Raw genomic sequence first — 19,017 nt, forward strand, 5'->3', positions numbered from 1 at the left:
CTCAGTGGGAGAATTGACACGAAGGAGCAGCCGCTCCGCGGGCGTCCGGCGCTTTCTCTCTGTGTGCTGTGCTCCTGTCTCTTTTCTCCAGTTATAAATCCAGTTCTGCTCCACTCTCCACACCCCTGGCACACAGCAGGAAAATGCATTCCTGGTGCCAGAAACACAACACTGCCATCCTACATGGGCGTCCTTTAGAGCCCAGCCGAGGCTTTGCACTGCAGAGCTTTTATTCTTTATTTCTCCCCTTCCTACAGCAATGTTTTCTGACTTTAAAAACCTCTTTCAATCTCAAGCAAATTACTAATATGTGATTTTTCCTAAGAAAACTTACTGGGTTGCCTGTGCTGCTGTTAACTCTCTCTCTTAACACTGAATTTTTTCCAAAGGGGTCTTGATATTTAATAAGACAAATTGCATCAAAAGTTAAAAGGAACAGAAACCACTCAAGAAAAATATGTCAAAATTAATCTAGAAATTGTAGGCCCTGACTCCAACCTCATGGATTGCACCTAGGCTTGATTTAATAGATCTGCTGCTTTGTAAAATCAACTTTATTTTACTTATTAATGTAGTAAAGCTACAAGAGAGTAGCTTCAAGAGATTTAAATTGGATATTAGGGAGAAATTATTCATTGTGAGGGTGGTGAGATGCCAGGTTTTCCAGAGAAGTTACTGCTGCCCTATCCTGGAAGAGTTCAAGACCAGGTTGCACTGGGCTTGGAGCAACCTGGTCCGGTGGAAGGTGTCCCTGCCCATGGCAGGGGGGGTTTGGAACTAGGTGATGTTTTAGGCTCATTCCAACCCAAATAATTCCATGTTTTAAAAAAACAAGTATAAAAATCCGCATTTTTCTGAGGAGACAGTCCTCCAAGTTCCTTGCTAGGGCTGGGAAACAAGAAATCCAGTTGGCAAATTTTGGGTTTTTTAACATTTCATCCTGAAAATTAAAAAAATCTGAAATCCTTCAGAAACTTTCCCAAGACCTGCATGAAAATAAGGAAAGTTCTGTAACCCAAAGCAGCCCCTAGCACAGTGATGGGAATACATCTATAGAAGTTAGGCAATTATAGTAAAAATCTAGATGTGAAAATCTTCCTAGTGTGGACCATAACACTGAATTTCCTCTACATGGGAATTTTGACCACATTGAATTTAACTAACCTGACATGTCTCCATGGAGAATTCTCATTTCAGCAAACTGCTCCTTCCAAACCAAAAATATCTTCCTGAATTTCAGATTCATTCTATATGCATTGACTCAGAAGTCAAATTATTGTTTGACATATTTTAACAAATACTTATTAAAAAAACCCTCTTCTCCACAAGTCAGACTGCCCCAGGTTAATAGAAAACATAATTATAAACTGATTTTTATTAAACTAATTCAAAAGTCTGACTGAATTTTTTCATTGCAGTTCAAACTAGTTTTCCTCCTTCAGCTAATTCTACTGGGCAGGATGAGTTGAAATATCAGTGTTGGGTTCATCCTACAAATGATTCTGTTTGAAGAGAGACTTTCAAATCTGCTTTGGATTCATCTGGTGTAGCCAGAAATTCTCCACTGGTTTCAAGAAGCTTTGGATCAAGCCTCTAATGCTCTGTTGGTTGCCTTCCAATGTGAGATGAACTGGAGCGGTTTTCATCAACAAGCCTCCTAACAAAAAGTCACCATGCATTTCCCAAACAAATATGTAGAAAATTGTCAGAGAAATAATAACATAAATGTTGACAACATAATAATAAAAAAAAAAAAACAGAGGAAATATTTGTTATCCTTATTTATTTAATAAAGAAACATAATAAACTTGAATTTTTTCCAGGTACAAACAGCTTAATATGTCCTATGATATTGGCTGATATTTTCCTTGCTCTTTTTGTAGCTTGAGTGATTCATGTGATAGCCTTTATTGGACAAATCAACAGAAAAAAAAATGGTAGCACTCACCATGCTTATAGACAGTGTGGGCCAACTATTGAGTTTGTGTCTTAAACTAAATCACTGCACTGGGAGGTTGTATCATGGCTCGATTCGGATCGGCATCTCCAGTAACAAAGATCTACAGGTGAGGTTATTTGACATTTTTGAGGGGAGTTCTGAACACCGTACAAAGATACCATTCCCTCTTCATCCCTAAAGAAACACACCACAGAACAATAGAAAACCCAATAGAAAACCGACCTTCCAGTTACAAAGGTTTTTGAAAGCAATTTACAATTCAGTTTTAGAAAGTTGCACTGTAAACATCTAGAGTTAAGACCCTCTTTCAGATTATTTTTGCATTACTTTTTTTTTTTTTTTTTTTTTTTTTTTTTGCAGGTTTTGGGTAAAAGAAACATTTGTAATTGCATCAGTGCTATAGGGTCTCACAGCAATGATACTAAAATGTTTGACTCAGGGGTGAAATGACCAAAGGAAGGGCTCTTCTCTAATAAAATCAGTGACCAGCTAATTGTCTCTTTACATTCCATTCATTACTGGGCCTGACTCTTAATAAAAACAGCTGTTGAATATTTTCTAATATAAGTTGCAAATAACTAAAATATTGTTAAAGCAGCATAACCAACAACTCACTTCTGAGCGCAGGCTGGCGTTTTCCTTGGGTTTCAGACAGTTTACATCATACATGAAAAGAAATCACATGAGAAATGCTCCTTTTCCTTAATATTTTTCCCTCTTGTTTTTTTTTTTTTTATCCTAAAGCTTTGAAAGGAAAATAATTTTGCTACTTGTCAGCCAATAAATGCTTGTTCAGCAAGTAATGAATGTACTATTTTCTAATTAAACAGTTTCATTATAGGCAGCAGCTTGTTGCTAATGATCAATAAGTCCCATTGAGGAGAAAACATTTTAATCAGTAAGTCGTGTCCTCTGAGTGTCAGCCACTCTATAAACTCACAAGATACATATATATGTATAGATATACGTATGTGTGTGTGTATATATATATATATATGCATATAAATATAAAAATCGCATACTCTTTCTGGGTGATATGTACAGTCAGAACAACATTACAGCATAAATACACAGGGAATATAAAGTTTCTCTAATTTGAGAAGCCTTGAGCAATTCTGAGTTTTTGGGGGAGGTGAGGAGTGGGGAGGGGGGAAGGAATAAAGAATGTTTTTACTTCAAGGAACGACGAGTAGTCCCCTTAAGTTAGAATCTAATTACATACAAGATTTAAAGGCAACAAGATGCCCAGAGGAACAGCCCTATGTTATACACCATAGACATGGGGTTAAAAGGGCAAGAGAGCATGATTATAATAATACTTATATAGTATGGTTCATTCCCTTATAGCACTTTGCAATCAGAAAGTCTTACAACACCCCTGTGAGGTAGGTAAGTATTATTATTCCCATTTTACAGATGGGTAAACTGAGGCACAGATAGGTTAAATTATTTGCCTAAAAATCATGTAGTAAGAATCAGGAATAGACCCCAGGAATCCTGATGGCAAATCCTCTGAATTAACCGATAGACCACTCTCAAGTGAATGCCTGAGACACCTCTCAATGAATGGAGAGAATATATTAGCCCATATTTACACAGATACATTGTCATCCCTTTGACATGTTGTTGCACATATTCCGACTTGTTTAGAGGACAGATAACAATGGCCATAGATAAACTCGACTGTAACATGTTGCTTTAATTCTTGTTGCCAACCCCATGTGGTTTTTTTGACTCCTTCACAACCTGGGATGTAACTAAATGTTAATGACAATACACCTTAAATACATTCTTGATATCTTTGCTTCTCCAAGGTGAAAAAGCACAATTACTCTTCCTTTAAAGTGCAATGGCTCATTAGAGAAATCTCAAGATTTTCCATGAAGTCCAACCAAACCCAAGTACAATCAGTCTGAAGGTGAAAAAGAAAGAACTTGTCTGTAATGATGGACATGTCTCTATATTCCATAAATAATTTCTCACATTCTATTGAGGCTGCAAGATAATAAATAATAATCTATGTTTATCATGTAAAAACCTCTAATATTTTTCTACAGCCACACATCCACCTTTCACCTCATTGTCATTTCTTTGGCCTGAAGCTGAAGGACACATCAACTGTAAATATTACTTTGCCTACAGGAATGAGGACATAGCTATTATCTAGTAGATTTTTAAAATAATTTCCTGTATTTCTTGTCCTTCCCCAGAAATCTAACTGCACTATCTGAGAAAATGAAAGATGGACCTTGAGTAAAAAGATTCAAACCCTCAAAATTTGTGTACAGATCCAGAGGTAATTCCCCTCCCACCTTCTTGATCGCACTGTCACAGCCGTTCTGCACGGCCCAGTTGGCATAGATTTATTACTATTAGTAGTATTAGTAATTTTTTTTTTTTTTTTTTTTTTTTGAGTTCCAAATAAGGCTGCTTAGCTCAGTGTTCCTGGGGAAAATGTAACCTATCCCAGTACCTTAACAGAAATTCTGCCAGCCTAGATGGTGCTTTGGATCACTACACACAAACGTGATGCGCTACTTCTATGGCGAGTTTGATTGCAAATTTCAAAGCAGATTCTTGAAACATACTAAAAAATTAGTGCTTTTATTAACAGTTTTACAAACAGAATCCATTCTTGCCTGGTTTCCTGAAGGATAGAACAAGCCATTTCTCTCATTATTTTGACATAAATTGCTTCTCTGTTTTTTTTTTTTTTTTAGGTTTTTTTTTTTTTTTTTTTTAAACGTGTGTGTGTGTTTCTGCTAATGAGCAGTTGCAAGTCCCGAGAGGGAGGGCTTAGTATAACCAACAGTTTAAATGTTGCTAATTTGATACTTCAATTTGCAACAACTTCCCTCTTCAAGTGATGGGGATCCCACAAGTTTCTATTACCTTGACTCAGAATTCGTCATGAAGAGTGTAAGGATCATTAATCTCCATGGAAAAAGAGACTTCTTTTTTTTTTAAGTAAAAAAATATCAAATATAATAAATTTATGAAAGACCATTCACAACATATACAATAAGTGTTACATTTTGCTACAGCAGCTGTGACTTTTTTTTTTCCTTTTTAGAATGCAAGGTCATACATTGCCATAAGTAAACACACTAATATGAGTAAGACCTTAAATGAATGTATACAGCCAGGCTTTATCTGTGGATAGATATACACTGTGTTTACTGTTTTACAGTCTAGCCTATTCTTATTCACACCATTGATATAACAGCTATGACCCTGCAGAGAATCTTCCTGTGCATATATAAACATAAATATTGAGCCAAGTCAAAAAGAGCAGGGTCAAATGTTATATGACTTATTAGACTCCTGTAGTTAAGGGTAAAAACTCCACTGTTTCTTTTGCAACTAATTTTTAATAAGAAGGCTGCTTCAATCATTGTGTAGTTACAGCATTACATTCTGTAAACAATGTTTTAAAGCATTCTAAACAAACATTTAAACAATTGATTCTTTATCCTTGTCGGGTGAGAGAAGACAATCTATAGCCTCATCGCTTTTGCTCACGTCTGTTATCTTCAGCTGGAGGTTTTCACTCGTGCCTCTGGTGACGCTGTCATAGGATGGAGGGAAAGAGGTGGAGGACAGAGTTTCTGATTTGTCTATTGGCCTGCCGTAGTTTTCATTCATCATGAACGCAATGAGACCCTCCTTCTCGGGCGCATCGTCCTCCAGGATGCTGCTCTCCAAAGTTCTGTGCCGGTACAAGTAGGATGCCTGCTTCATGGAGCGCCGGAACAAATGTCTCCTGTAGGCCCTCTGGATGACGATGGCGGAGACCTCTTCTTGTTTCCGCCTGAGCGTCGTTGTTATTGGCTCGTAGGAGATCTTAGAGGGATTGGCTGCCATGAACTTCTCTTCCATCTGTATTTTAAGGGCATCCATCTCTCCGGATTCTCCTAGCACCCTTTTTGTAAAAGCAAACAAAATATCCAAGCAATGGATCCTGTCTCCGCTGACCATGGGCAGGTCCATCGCTATGAGTTTGATTTTGTTTGGTTTTGCTATGCGCAAAGGTTCTGACAGCGCGTCTGCAAAGTCTGAAAGTGCAGAATACTCAATAAACTGAGTGGCTTCGGGGTCAAACTTCTCCCAGATTTCATAGAACATATCAAAATCATCCTCGCTTAGAGGCTCTGTACTTTCCTCAGTGGCTACACTGAAGTTCTCTAAAATAATGGCTATATACATGTTTACAACAATGAGAAATGATATAATGATATATGTGACAAAGAATAAAATCCCTACGGCAGGGCTCCCGCAGTCTCCCTTTGATCCATTTGCATTGGGAAGGTTTGGGTCGCAATATGGTGGTCCAGTGTTTAAAATAGGGTTGAGAAGACCATCCCAGCCAGCTGACGTGGTGATTTGGAAGAGACAGAGCATGCTGTTAGCAAAGGTTTGGAAGTTGAACATGTCATCAATCCCATACTCCTTCTTCACATAGGCAAAGTTAGCCATGCCAAAAATGGCATAAATGAACATGACCAGAAACAGCAAGAGGCCAATGTTGAACAGAGCAGGAAGGGACATCATTAAGGCAAACAGGAGAGTTCGAATTCCTTTGGCTCCCCGGATGAGTCTCAGGATCCGGCCAATCCGAGCCAAACGAATGACTCTGAAGAGTGTGGGAGAGAAGAAATATTTCTGGATGATGTCAGAAAGTACGGTGCCTTGAAAAGAAAAGAGACAGGCAGCAAGTTAGTACATGGGAAATAATCCCAGGCTTTACTTTTAAAGCAATCAGTCAGGATTATTGAGAAAATAAATGGAAAGCTGCTCAGATTGGAAGGCTCACAATGAAGGGAAAGGCATTGTTGCTTTTTCATGCCCATTTAATCCATAAGAACTTGTGATACTGTAGGGAAATAATGGTAGTGGCAGTTTTATTAAGGGAAAGCTTTTCTGTTGGTAATGAGAAACCAAGATCGAGTCAAGACACAGATAACTGCAGCTTTTTGGCCATGACCCACCTGATAAATTTGTCTTGAGTGCAGATGTCAGAATTGGTCTGATATGACAACATTTTTGTCTGTAAAATAATGAGTCAGAAATGCTGGTGTGCTTGGCTTGGTTTTTTTTGAGCTACCACCAGAACAGTGCAGGTTTCTACTGTGTATCCAACTTGGTTGGTTTCTTGCTTATAAATCTTTCCAGTTTCCCTGATGGGCTGGGAGGTTACTAAGGGCTAAGGCTGTGCTAGCAAGGAAACGAGCTTGCACCCCTGTGCTAAACTCTTCCTTCAGGAGTAGAGCACTAGGTCCAGAAAGTGTAGTGCAAGTCCCTGGCTGCACGGAGCCCGGCTGAGCTCCTGTCTCCCACAGGAAAACTGGCATGGCCCAAAGCCTCTGACACTGAAACAACCTGGCTGGTTGTGGGACAGCACTGTGAGCAGCATGACAGCTCTGGTTAACTGTGTGCTATGGGCATATCCAGAGCATCTGACCTCAAGGTTCTGGTGACAGCTGTGTGGCAGTCACGTTCCCTGGGTGACCCAAACCTGTGAAATCCAGGCGGTTCCGTGCCCCCAAAGCACAGGTGGGTCTCTGAGCACCAGAGATCTGCACTGGGGTCTTGCAGCTTCCCCAGTCCACTACAGGGTGTTCAGAGCAGCAGGAGCATCAGCTGATGTTTTCCTAACATGACACTTTTTCATTCACCTATTCCCTCCCTCGAAATGGAAACTTTTCTTCAGAAGTGTTGAATTTCTGAGCTCCTTTTGCTCACTGGATCAGTTGATCACCTTCCAGCTGCTGCTGCTACTTCCAATTTTAGTGAAAACCCTTTTGGTAGGATTTCAGATTCACTTGACCTGCACTTCTTTAACATCTAAATACATCTCTCTTTGGAGCTGCAGAACAGCAAATGGCACAAGCTTACAATAAAACTGTGTCTTTCTGTTTCCTCCCTTGGCTATATGAGGGTGCGGAGCTCTAGTAACAAGGCTGAGAAAAGTCAGATTCACTGCACTGTCCAAAACCTGCCCTGAAGGACTGCTTCAAACTTTTGTAATAAAAAGCAAATAGCAAAGCAATAGCAACCCACGTGTGCCACTTTCATGTGGCTTTTTTATTTCTCTGTCACTGGCTGTTATGCAGAACTAGTGTTAAATGTATGTGGTGGCCTGTTCATGTGTTATCACCAGGACCTGTTAAGTGTGGTTGATAAACCTCCTATTTTTTCTGATCAAACCAGTTTTTGTTGGGCAGTTGTACGCTAGTTATAATTACATTTAAAAATTGTGTTTAGGATTCAATTCTCTGAGTTGAAAGCATATATATTATTGCACAAACCCTTCAACTTTACCAATTAATTTTACATCTGCCTTTCTAACCTTGGAGTCTGGGTGAAAATCCAGGGTCACCTACCTACGATGGACAGAATCACAACCACAAAGTCAAAAATGTTCCAGCCGTTGGTGAAGTAGTAGTGTCGCAGAGCCAGCATTTTGAAGATGCACTCTCCGGTGAAGATGGCAACAAATAGCATGTTGATTTTGTGGAGGATGTTCACTTTTTCTTGACTTTGGTCATCTGTTTCCACCATCATGGTAACCATGTTAAGGCAGATGAGAATCATGATGGAGACATCGAAGGCTTGTTTTGAGACGACATCGAAAATAAAACCTTGGTATTTGTTCTGAGGGAAAGGAAAAGGTTTAGTTGGGAAATTTGAGCAGTGTAAAAATGATGTAATTGTCTCCTGATTGGTCAGAAAGTAGAGGAAAACAGACAATATATGGAACTTCATAAACTTAAAAGTGATGATGAATATTTTTTGATGGATTTTTCAAACCCATTTGCTCCTAATGCTTTTTGAAACTACTGTAAACAAGACTCTGGACTGTGGCCATGAATTTATTCAGTGCAGGCAGGTGGCCACTGGCATATGTAAATGGCACATGTAAATTGCAATGTTAGTCAATGCTGCAGAAGAGGGAATTTTGTACCACAGGTCACTGGACTTGTAAATATCAAAACAATATCAAAATCAAAACATATAATTATTAAGTGCCTTTCATCTGGGAGCAATAAATCTTCCTATGCTGGGGAGTGGAATGGTGCTTATTCTAGTAAATAAACATTCAGCTATTACACAAAGTTCAACTGAATTATGCTGTTCTTACCAGTGGCCTTGGGATTGGCTTTTGAGGTTTCTTAGATCCCAACTTTTTCATTGCATTATAGTATTTCTTCTGTTCTTCTGTCATGAAGATGTCCTGGCCACCTAAGTATAGGGTGAGAACAACACTATTACTTTTGATGAAGAGAGCTCGCCTCTGCCCCCTTCAAGGACGAATCCTCTCCTATTTCATTTCCCTTTTAATATAGCTTTCATCAGGCTGGACTGCTCAGAGGGACAGTGGTGTTCTTGCACAGAGGACACCCGGCCAGTCTGTGCCCCTGTGTCAAATTTTGTGCCAAAGATCCCCTTTGCCTGAGCTGCTTTGCTGCATTCTGTGGGGAATAGAGTCCCCCACCCTATATTTTCAGGATGTTCATGCCCTAGGGGCACTAGGGACTGCTACAGCTGTGTCTTTGTAGAAGTCCTGCAAGGTGGTTTCTGCAGATGCTCTGCCACTGCTGATCTCAAGGCTGCTGTGGCAAAGCCATTGCTGATAAATCTGTTCCTGGCCACGGTCCCTGCAGCAGTCACAAGATGATGTGTAGCATATGCACTACTTATCTTTTTCTTTTGTTGGTTAAAATTGTCAATGATGACACCAATGAAGAGGTTCAATGTGAAGAAAGACCCGAAGATGATGAAAATCACAAAGTAAAGGTACATGTATAAATTACATTCCCATTCAGGCTGCTCCTCGCACTGCAAAGGGAAAAGGGAGAGTGTGAAAATGACACCACCTCTGCACACATCAAAATATTGATGCAGTCAAAACAAAGCTGTCCTTTGGAAATAAAAGTCATGAAACATGAGAAAAATACTGTAACTCTTGTGAGCAGTCAGCTCTCCTCTGAAGTTTGCCACTGGCATCTGCAATGCCAGTCATTTCAGCAACAATTCACAACACTGTCGCAGCAATCACACTGCTCCAGAAAGTGCAACTCCAGAATAAATCCTACCAAATGTTCTCAGACTGAATCCAGAAGGGGGAAAAAAAAAAATCAATTTTCTGATTATCCTAATGCCTGTATGAACTAATGGTACATACAATAAAACAGAAGTATGGTTGCAGTATAATTGAATCCTAATGAAAACCACTGCATTTTTAAGTGCAATTTTTTTTTTTTTTTTTAGTGAGGGGTGGAATGGATTAAAGTCTATTGCTGAAGATCTGAGAAAGAGGTGACTTGAGTCTGATAACCTCAAGTCACTTCTGCCATGTTTGGCAACAGTGCCCAGATTTGCCCCATCAGCTCCTGGTATCTAAACAAGGTGCATTCCCTCAACGCCATATTTTCTTGTGAGAAATTAATGAGTTTTATGCAGCAGCAGGGAGAATACCTGTGCACATGTAGTACCAGAATAAATCACCATCCTGAGCTATGTTATGCAAAGGTACTTCTCTGCTTCTGAGGTGCCATTAAGTTTTTCCACCTCTTATTCCTCCCCTTAGGCCTCGACTTTTGCCCTAAATTCAGCCTGTCAAATTCCTAGTACCAGAGAACTGCCTCAAAAATTAACAGTAAGTGTAAACTTGTTCCTCTAATACAATTAAAAGAAGGAAAGAATACTCTCGATCTTTCAGTAAAAAGATAAACAAACCATACATGGTGTAGCAAGGGAAATGCTTTTTTTGTTTGTTTGCTTGTTTTTATGGAAACCTGAAAGCTGAACAGGATGCAGGCAAGAACTGAGCTGTCACCAGTCACCAGCACATCTCAAGTCAGAGCTGGAAGTTCACACCACCCTCTTTGTCTGCCAGGAGCTTCTCCACACTCCTCCAGTGGAGCTGCTGGCTGCAGAAAAGACACTTACTCAAAGTGAAGGTGTAGGGAGGGTTAAATATTTGTTTCACAGGGCAATTCAACTTAAACCCATCACTTTTAAATACATGTTATCAACAGCAGTTGGAAAATAAGGCAGTAAGCAGGGAAAGGGGAAGAAATATAGAGAGCAATTTAAGTTTTTGATGAACTCAGACTAATTCTTGAGGTGCCTCTGTGTGCTGGGAGCTCTGCAGCAGGAATAAATAAATCAGTTGTGTAGGAGTAAGGGCCACATTTACTTTAATTTCAGGGTCATCCTGCTCCAGTACAGCTACCAACAATGAGGGTCTGCATCTGTCCCAGGAGAGTAACACAGGGACTGGCACCCTGCGTGTATTTTATTTTGTTGTGTTTATTGTTAAGCATCATCAGTGCTGCAAAAGGCAATGGAACAGGAAATTATTAATTTCCTTGCAGAGACTTACCTCTCTTGAATCCACTGCTGCATACATAATATCCATCCAGCCCTTAAATGTGGCCTGAAAATAAATCCCACATAAGACATAAACAGATTAAACAAAGTACACCCTGAAATGATATAATCTCTATGATGAACATTCAAAATGCAATGTTGAGCATGTACTTCACAATTAATACATTGCTTGCCTTGCAATCTAACATGTGTCCTTGAGTTTATGCTCATTTAGATATTTAAATTAATTCCAGTATGGTTTTCTCCTGGATTTTCTCATTTCTGTTTTTTGACTTTCTGCACTTGCAGGGATAAAAGAGAGGTTTTTAGTAGAGATTTTAAGAAGGAAAGAAAACATAACAATTAAATCTTTGGAAGTTCTGACCTGAAAAATTTCAAGTAATGAAGAGATATGGCTACACATAACATTAAAGAATGTTGTCTTGCACAAGCCTTGCACAGGTGAGATGGATCCCATCCATTTCCTGCTGGATTCTGCCCTCTTCTAAACCAGGGCAAATCATGACAATATTAAACCCCAGGGAGCTGCATAAATCACAGCTGACTTGAAAGAAGCAAAGGCAATCAACACCTTCTGTGAGCCTGGCCCTGGAAACTCAATCTGCTTCACTGTTCAGATTTCCTTTTTATTAAGCTATATGAAGTCAGTAGTTTTAATATTTTCTAAAATAATCGTTTAAAGGAGAAAAGATTCCACAGAAGTCAGTGTCTCGTATTGGAATGTTCAATGCAGAAGGGCAGTGACAGCACTCCTGGGAGAAACACAGGGAAGGGATTTTTTTACTATTCTGTAGCAGACCCACGACTCTTTGATCTCAATATATGCCTTTTATTTGGCACAGCCTGATGCCAAGCACACCTGGCATTAGGTCTGACTCTGGCCTAAGCCCCACTGACTTCATTTGGGTTCTCTAGAGCTGTTTCTCATTTGACTTCTGACCTATTTAGACTTACCCTGACCTAAGTCAGAGCAAGCAGATAATGAGGCATTTTTAGATTTATTCATTTAATCAGATTTACACTGGCATGCATGTAAGACCCACACCCAATATTTTTTTACACCCTACTGACACTTAAGCTGAATTTTGCCCTGTTGTGTAGGCAATAATGCCAGTAGGATTTTGGCCAGAGGTTACCAAGAGAAACCCAGGCAGTTGGGCTGAGGTGGGTACATTCAGTGGTTTTAGAACTATTATTATATTAAGTCCTGGAGGTAATGCTGCCTTCCCAATTCCTTCTGAATGCTACCGAGCCAAAGGAAAATGTACAAGAGATCAATGATATTTCTGACAAAAGTATACATGAAATAGTGTTTGAAAGGTTGTACCTATTCTTATCTACTGCTTGAAAGTGATTAACCCACTCACCCAAATCAGAACCCTTTAGAAAACCTCTTCCATGGTGCTGTGTGTTAAAAATCATTTTAGATGAAGTATCTACAGGAACAATCAGAATTTTTATCAAAACAAATAATTATTTGAACCTGTCATGCTGATACTGCTTAAATATTCTAATATTTTCCTTTTTTGCCCTTCTCTTTCTAATCTGATGAAAGACTTTGTGCTGCCATTACAGCTTTCAACTCAAAGTGCTGTTCAGGAAGGGTGGCTGGGATGAAACACAAAATCCTTTCCCTGTGGCACAAAATGATATGATCTTAGCCTGTACTTTTCTCCCACTTGGGAGGAAATCTTTTCTCTTGAGCAGCTATTTTATCCCTCAATGTGTACCACAGACTCAAGCAACTCTCCTGCAAGGCACAGTGGTTTGTAGTGATAAAGGATGATGAGGTGATCTGACAAAACAAAATAAATATTAAGAGAGTGAAGTGCTGTGATTTTCTGTTTCCCACAGTTGTCGAGAAGCAAGAGAATTAAAAATCTGTGGGATGTCTGGAAAGCTTCCCTGGACACTTCACCTGCAGAGGGTAAATGATACTGAGAATGAAGGAAATATAACACTGAGAAAAGAAATTATTTATCTGGAATTAGTAACCACTTACACTCTGGATAAGGAAGTGACAAAATCTGTGTTTGAGTGTTTGTGATATTATCCTGCCTGGAAGCTATCCAGAGAAACACCATTTTCTACTGAAACTGTCATGTGATGAGATTATCTACTGATAAACTCATCCTGGGATGGGATTACATTTCGTTATTTCACTGGTGGTCAGAGCTGCAATGCAGCAAATTAGTGGGGAGGAGGAAAGGTGGGATGGCACTGGCTGCCCTCAAACCAAATGGTGTCTAGAAGTAAAGCAAATCTTTAAATCTGTAGGCTTTTGGGGGTTACTTATTTTGTCTTTTTCCTTTTCCTTTTTCTTTTTCTTTTTCTTTTTCTTTTTCTTTTTCTTTTTCTTTTTCTTTTTCTTTTTCTTTTTCTTTTTTATTTCTTTTTCTTTTTTTTTCTTCTTTCTTTTTCCTTTTTCTTTTTCTCATTTTTTTTCCCAGGAAAGGAAATTGTTCAATAAAAATGTCTGCTTTTCATGGCTGAAACACTGGAGTTCACACCGCTGAAATGTTTCTTTGGGCATTACTGTTGATGGGAGTAATCTCTGAAAGCTAAACCAGAGATTTTTTTTCCATATTTTGCATCCACAGTGACAGTAAAATCAGGCATTGCAGTTCACAGAAGTGCAAGAGATGGTGTAATGCAGTAACTTTAGACTCACAACCATTTTGTGTCTGATTTATGGGCTCATTCAGGACTTCAAACCTGGCATGAGAGATTGCTTTAACTCTGCAGCTCCTGCTTGCTGTGCTGGTCTAGGAGTGCTTCTGTTATCTCCCCACTCCTCATCAGGAGTCCCAAAGTGACAGAGTTAATAGGACAAATTCAAAGGTGAGTAGGATATAGTCTATCTAAGTCCATTGTGTCCAAGAAGAACTTGTCCAAACAAGCCAGATGCTGCATGAAAGACCACTTATTTCCTGGTTATTCTTCAATAGATTGCTGAAATTTCAAAATACCTTGCAAAAAATATGCAAAGGTGATCACAGGGTGGAAGCTTGGGGTTACAGAAGGGAAATGTAAAACTGCTACTGGAAATTTAATATGTTTCTTTGATCAACTCAAATACAGATTTATAGAACACAGGTGCTGTGAATACTTTAAGGAAATTTGGAATACAGAAAAAACTATTCCTGAAGCACTGGGTTGTAGCAAGACCTTTTCCCTGCTAGATTAGAGTTTTAGGAGTGTTAAATCACCAGGAAAGTGAATCACCAGGAAAGTGTTAAATCACCAGGAAAGTAAATGATCAGGAAAGGAAGTCAGAAAGTTGTGATGACAAAGATCTTTCCCTCCCCATGAATGAGGCATTCCTCTTGCTTGTAGACTGAGCAGAGCAGTTACCTCTGTTATTTTATTAACCTGCTTTGGGACAGCCTGTTTGCTAGTTGGAGGAGCTTGACACTTGACTTTGTATGCAAGTTTTCTCACATTCATTAAGCCAAAGTGGCAACTTCAGGGCAGCACAATGGATGCCAATCAAGGCAGGAAAAGAGCAGAAGATATTTGGTGCAAATTTCATGCAGAAAGCTTTCCTCTGGGTAGACACACGTCCTGAAGTTTCCATAGAAGCAACTTTCATTTCTTTCAAATACGCTGCTGAAGAAGACAGAACATCAAGCAGATTTGTTTTACCCATTTCCATTTGGATTTGCAGGCTTTCCAAAGGAACTTCAGAGCCACTCAGATCCGTGCTGTGGCAGCTGAAAATGTCAGCAGCCAAGAGACAAGTCGCACTTTAACGCTCATGTTTTGGATCCTGGTGGGTTGTGACCCAAATGCTTATCTCCTCCTTGCCCTGCTGTGCACAGGGATGCACGGAGGTGTCCGTCTCTCCAGGAGAGCTGGGCTGTCAGCTGAGCCCCTGCACTTCCCAAGGGGATTTGCCCATGAAATAATATTTGGTGAGGGGCACCTGTAACCGACACTCCTGGCAAAGGAGATCCAGATGTTTGGGCCCCTTCTTTGTGTGTGTCAACTTTTCACTTTATTGCCTGTGGTCAGCAGCAAACAGAGCTCCAGGTGCAGGATTAAAGCCAAAATCAATCCCCTAATGGAAACTGGCTCCTGCTCTTCCTCTGTGAAGAAATAGCTGCCACCTGTCGTCAAAGTAGAGCTTGTTTCCTGCTAAAATCAGTTTGTTCTGCCTGACCAGGCCTAGGTGTATAACACTTCTTTTGCAATAAAAAATCTATTTCTCTCCTACCCAATACAGGATCACAGGTTTGAAAGAAACCTGCGGGGTCATCAAATCCATTTTTAACTGGAAAAGAGCAGTATCAGCCTATTCCCTTCAAATGTGTGCTGAGATCCACCTTACAACCACTAATGTTTCTTCTGTCACCACTGATCCCAACAGAAGTGACTAGAAAAGACTGCTTCAGGATATTCTTTAGGAAATGCCAACTTATGAAAAGCAAAATATTTTCAGAAAACTGGAGCTTGATTCTTATAAAAGAAATGGTGAAGGAATAGGTATCTCTCCGATGGAGTTTACAAAAATTAGGCAAATGTTATGAAATCAAAGGAATTAAGAAACTTCAGGTAAGGCACAATATTTTAAACTTGGAAATTCTTGCTCATCTACATTGGATGTTTAAATAGAAGACAAAGAAAACACTATTTAGGACAGAAAATCTAATTAAAGGCAGAAAATCTAATTCAAAGTGAAATAATATACCCTGCATGGCTGAGCTGAATATTGCAATTATGTGCAACAGATAAAAGCTCTCACTCTCAGCAAGTTTATGCCATGGAAAGAATCAAAAGTGGTTGTGCCCATTCCAAAGTTTCTGCTTTCCAGAGGGTATGAACAAAAAACTCAATGCACACTGATCAGAAGATCTCAAACTCAAGTGTTTGTGTACCAGGAACTGCACACATAAGAACAAAGATTTCTACCAGAGAGGAAAATTGCTTCATGGAGCTGTTCCATGCATCTGTGACAGAGAAAACCAGGTCTGGGAAAAACAAACTTGCTTCCTGGGTAGGAGAAGGGCTGGCAGGTCTGGTGGGGACCTGTGGGAGTCTCGTGCCCCTCTGGAAGGGCAGGAGGGGGCTGAAGGCAGTACTCTGCTGTGTTGCAAAGGCTGGATTCTATAGGTGACAAATGATTTGAGCTCCCAGAACACAATTTTTTATCCCAGAATTCAGGGATGCTGTCACAGGCTTTTCAACAAAGAAACTTCCTTGTCCAAAGATGTATCAAGGAGCTTATTTAACTCTGCATGCAAAAAAATGCAGCAAGAAAACACTCCAAGTGCACATCCAGCCCCTGTCATCATTTGGCTCCAGATTAGGAACAATAGAAATAAGGATCATAACCACTACTTTATGTGAGGGCCCTATGGAATTGAAACACAAAAACAATTTGTCTGAAATCACCCAGCAGTCCAGCAGCAGGGCCCGGACAAGGTGGAGTCTCCTGTGGTTCTTTCTGTTAGGCTGTCCTGTGTCAAAACACAGTGCATACAACCCATTTATCTATATTTTACATTTGATGGTGAAAAGGGTTGTAGAAGTGGCTTCCTTCTGCCTTTATAGCTCAGATATTGCAATCATCTTTGAAACTCAGCAGTCTCTTTTCTGCTGTGCTCTTGCCACCTTCCCAGAGAGGCTGGGCTGAGGGCAGCAACCTGATCCCCACCCTGACCCATAGTTAGATTCAATCTGAATCATTATTTTTGCAGGTGGACATGAGGTGAGGAACCAGAATGAGAGGCACCAGTGTCCTTCTCAAAGATGGAAAGTGAGCAGAGGGACATAAATTAAGACTTCAGCTCCATCCAGTAACTTCAGCTGGGAACCTGAAGGCACTAGAAGTTAATTTTTTTCCCCAGCAGGATATAGTGAAATCCCAGGCTGTTCAGGAAGGCCAGTGCACTCTGTCTGCATGGGCAGTCCTTCCTGTAGCATAGATTTCTTTCTGGAAGTGAATTTTGCTCTGGAGTACAATATTGACAAAATAGTCTTTAATTCACCTCAGTAGATCAATCACCTCCCAGAGAACTGTATCAGTGATATAGCAGCAGAAACCCAAACTAAAACCATAAACTCCCATAATATCTCTAGTCCAAGTTAATATGCAAAATATTATTTATTTACGCTTGAGGAAAGGCATTGTCTTGATGGGTAAGGCTGAAAAATCCAGAAAAGCCCAGAGGTTAACCTGAGCTTTTAAACTGATGGTTTCAAAGAGAACCAGCAACATCTGCCCATGAGTTTCTGGTGGTCACACTTACCACTTGCAGCAGAGCCAGGTACCCAGCACCAACATTATCAAAGTTAACTTTAACTTTTGTCCAGTAAAACGTGCCCGACACGTTGTAAAGTATGCAGTCACTCATGTTGTTAATAATTTTAGAGTCCAAAGGCATATCTCCTTCTGTCTTATTAATGCACTTCCCAAACTTCCCAGCAAAGAGGTTCACTCCCATGATGCTGAAGATGAGCCAGAAGATGAGGCAGACAAGCAGAACATTCATGATGGAAGGGATGGCTCCCACAAGGGCATTGACCACCACCTTGGGGGAAACAGGAAAGGCAAAACAGAATTAATGTCAGCACTTGTATGGACACTTCATTAACAACGGCTCATTAACATCAGAACCCTCACATGGTCACAGGTGGACAAGCACTGACACTACCTAAGGAGCCAGACCACCTCTAGAGGCTTCAAACAGGACTATTGTTTCCTTTTGGTACTCAAAGAAGGAATCTCTTGGCATCTCACCCGAGGGATTATGCTTTTTCAAGAGGAATCTCTGAATTCAGAAATCATCTTTTCCTCTCAAATCTTTCTGGACAGTACACTTCAGTCAAATTATAATAATAATGTGATTAATTGGAAATGGCTGGGGCGCACCACAGCTCAAAATAGAGAAAAAAAGATTTCTGAAATTTTTGAATCCACTCAGGCCTCTGTAGCCAGTGGGTTGTGAACTATAGCTGTGATAAATTTTGCTTAATTAAATAATAACAGATTGAGACATAATGTACTAAGCCAGCTTCCCCTATCTGATCAGTATGCATGATTAAAAGAGCAAAATCATTCTAATTTAACAAAAAATTCTTTTTCTTTCCCGTGTAATGCTGCAAAATTCCTACACATTAACCCGGGCAGGGCTGTAAACCCCTGCTTGAAATCATACATTAAAACAAAAAGCAGAAGGAGCTTTAAGGTGTGTGAACAATGGCACTGGAAGTGGACACCATGCTGAAGCCAAGCAAAAAAAACAAAGTTCAGACCATCTGCAGACCCTCCACAGCTGCCAGGTTTGAATGCAGTAGTGTGATACCACCACATCACCCAGGCAAGGTGCACATCATTTACTCTTTTGAGCACTGTTGGGGTTTAAGGTGGTTAAGGCATCTGTGCTTGTCAAACCTTACACTGAAGAATCAGAGAAAATCACTAAAGAATCAATCACAGAATATCCTGAGCTGGAAGGGTCCCAGTTCCCAATCCTGCACAGGACACCACAAGAGTCACACCAGCAAGACATTTTCTGAGGGAAGAACTCTATCACAAAATGTAGTTTTCCCCTTTCCTATGCCAACCAGGGTTTTCCATGTTCACAGCTTTTGGAGATGCTGCCTTTGCATGGTCCAGACAATGCTGCCTCCCAGATAGGTGCACACACCAGCCCCAC

At 40.1% G+C, this 19,017-nt stretch overlaps 1 protein-coding gene across 14 annotated transcripts in view; it reads right to left on the minus strand.

The window, feature by feature from the left end:
- Positions 1 to 4,706: 4,706 nt before the first annotated feature.
- Positions 4,707 to 19,017, minus strand: part of SCN5A (sodium voltage-gated channel alpha subunit 5) — a 210,881-nt gene continuing 196,570 nt past the window's right edge. For 13 of the 14 annotated variants that reach the window (XM_068175239.1, XM_068175279.1, XM_068175272.1 and 10 more), the window contains 6 exons: positions 17,608 to 17,889; positions 11,349 to 11,402; positions 9,658 to 9,799; positions 9,102 to 9,202; positions 8,344 to 8,614; positions 4,707 to 6,648 (listed from right to left, as the gene is read on the minus strand). In XM_068175239.1, coding sequence (XP_068031340.1) covers positions 5,414 to 6,648; positions 8,344 to 8,614; positions 9,102 to 9,202; positions 9,658 to 9,799; positions 11,349 to 11,402; positions 17,608 to 17,889 — 2,085 coding nt within the window. In that variant the 3' untranslated portion in view covers positions 4,707 to 5,413. Of the gene's footprint in view, positions 6,649 to 8,343; positions 8,615 to 9,101; positions 9,207 to 9,657; positions 9,800 to 11,348; positions 11,403 to 17,607; positions 17,890 to 19,017 lie in introns of all 14 variants that reach the window. The other variant, XM_068175264.1, reaches the window with a different exon arrangement.

Source organism: Anomalospiza imberbis, chromosome 1 (assembly GCF_031753505.1).
Source record: "Anomalospiza imberbis isolate Cuckoo-Finch-1a 21T00152 chromosome 1, ASM3175350v1, whole genome shotgun sequence".
NCBI lineage: Eukaryota > Metazoa > Chordata > Aves > Passeriformes > Viduidae > Anomalospiza > Anomalospiza imberbis.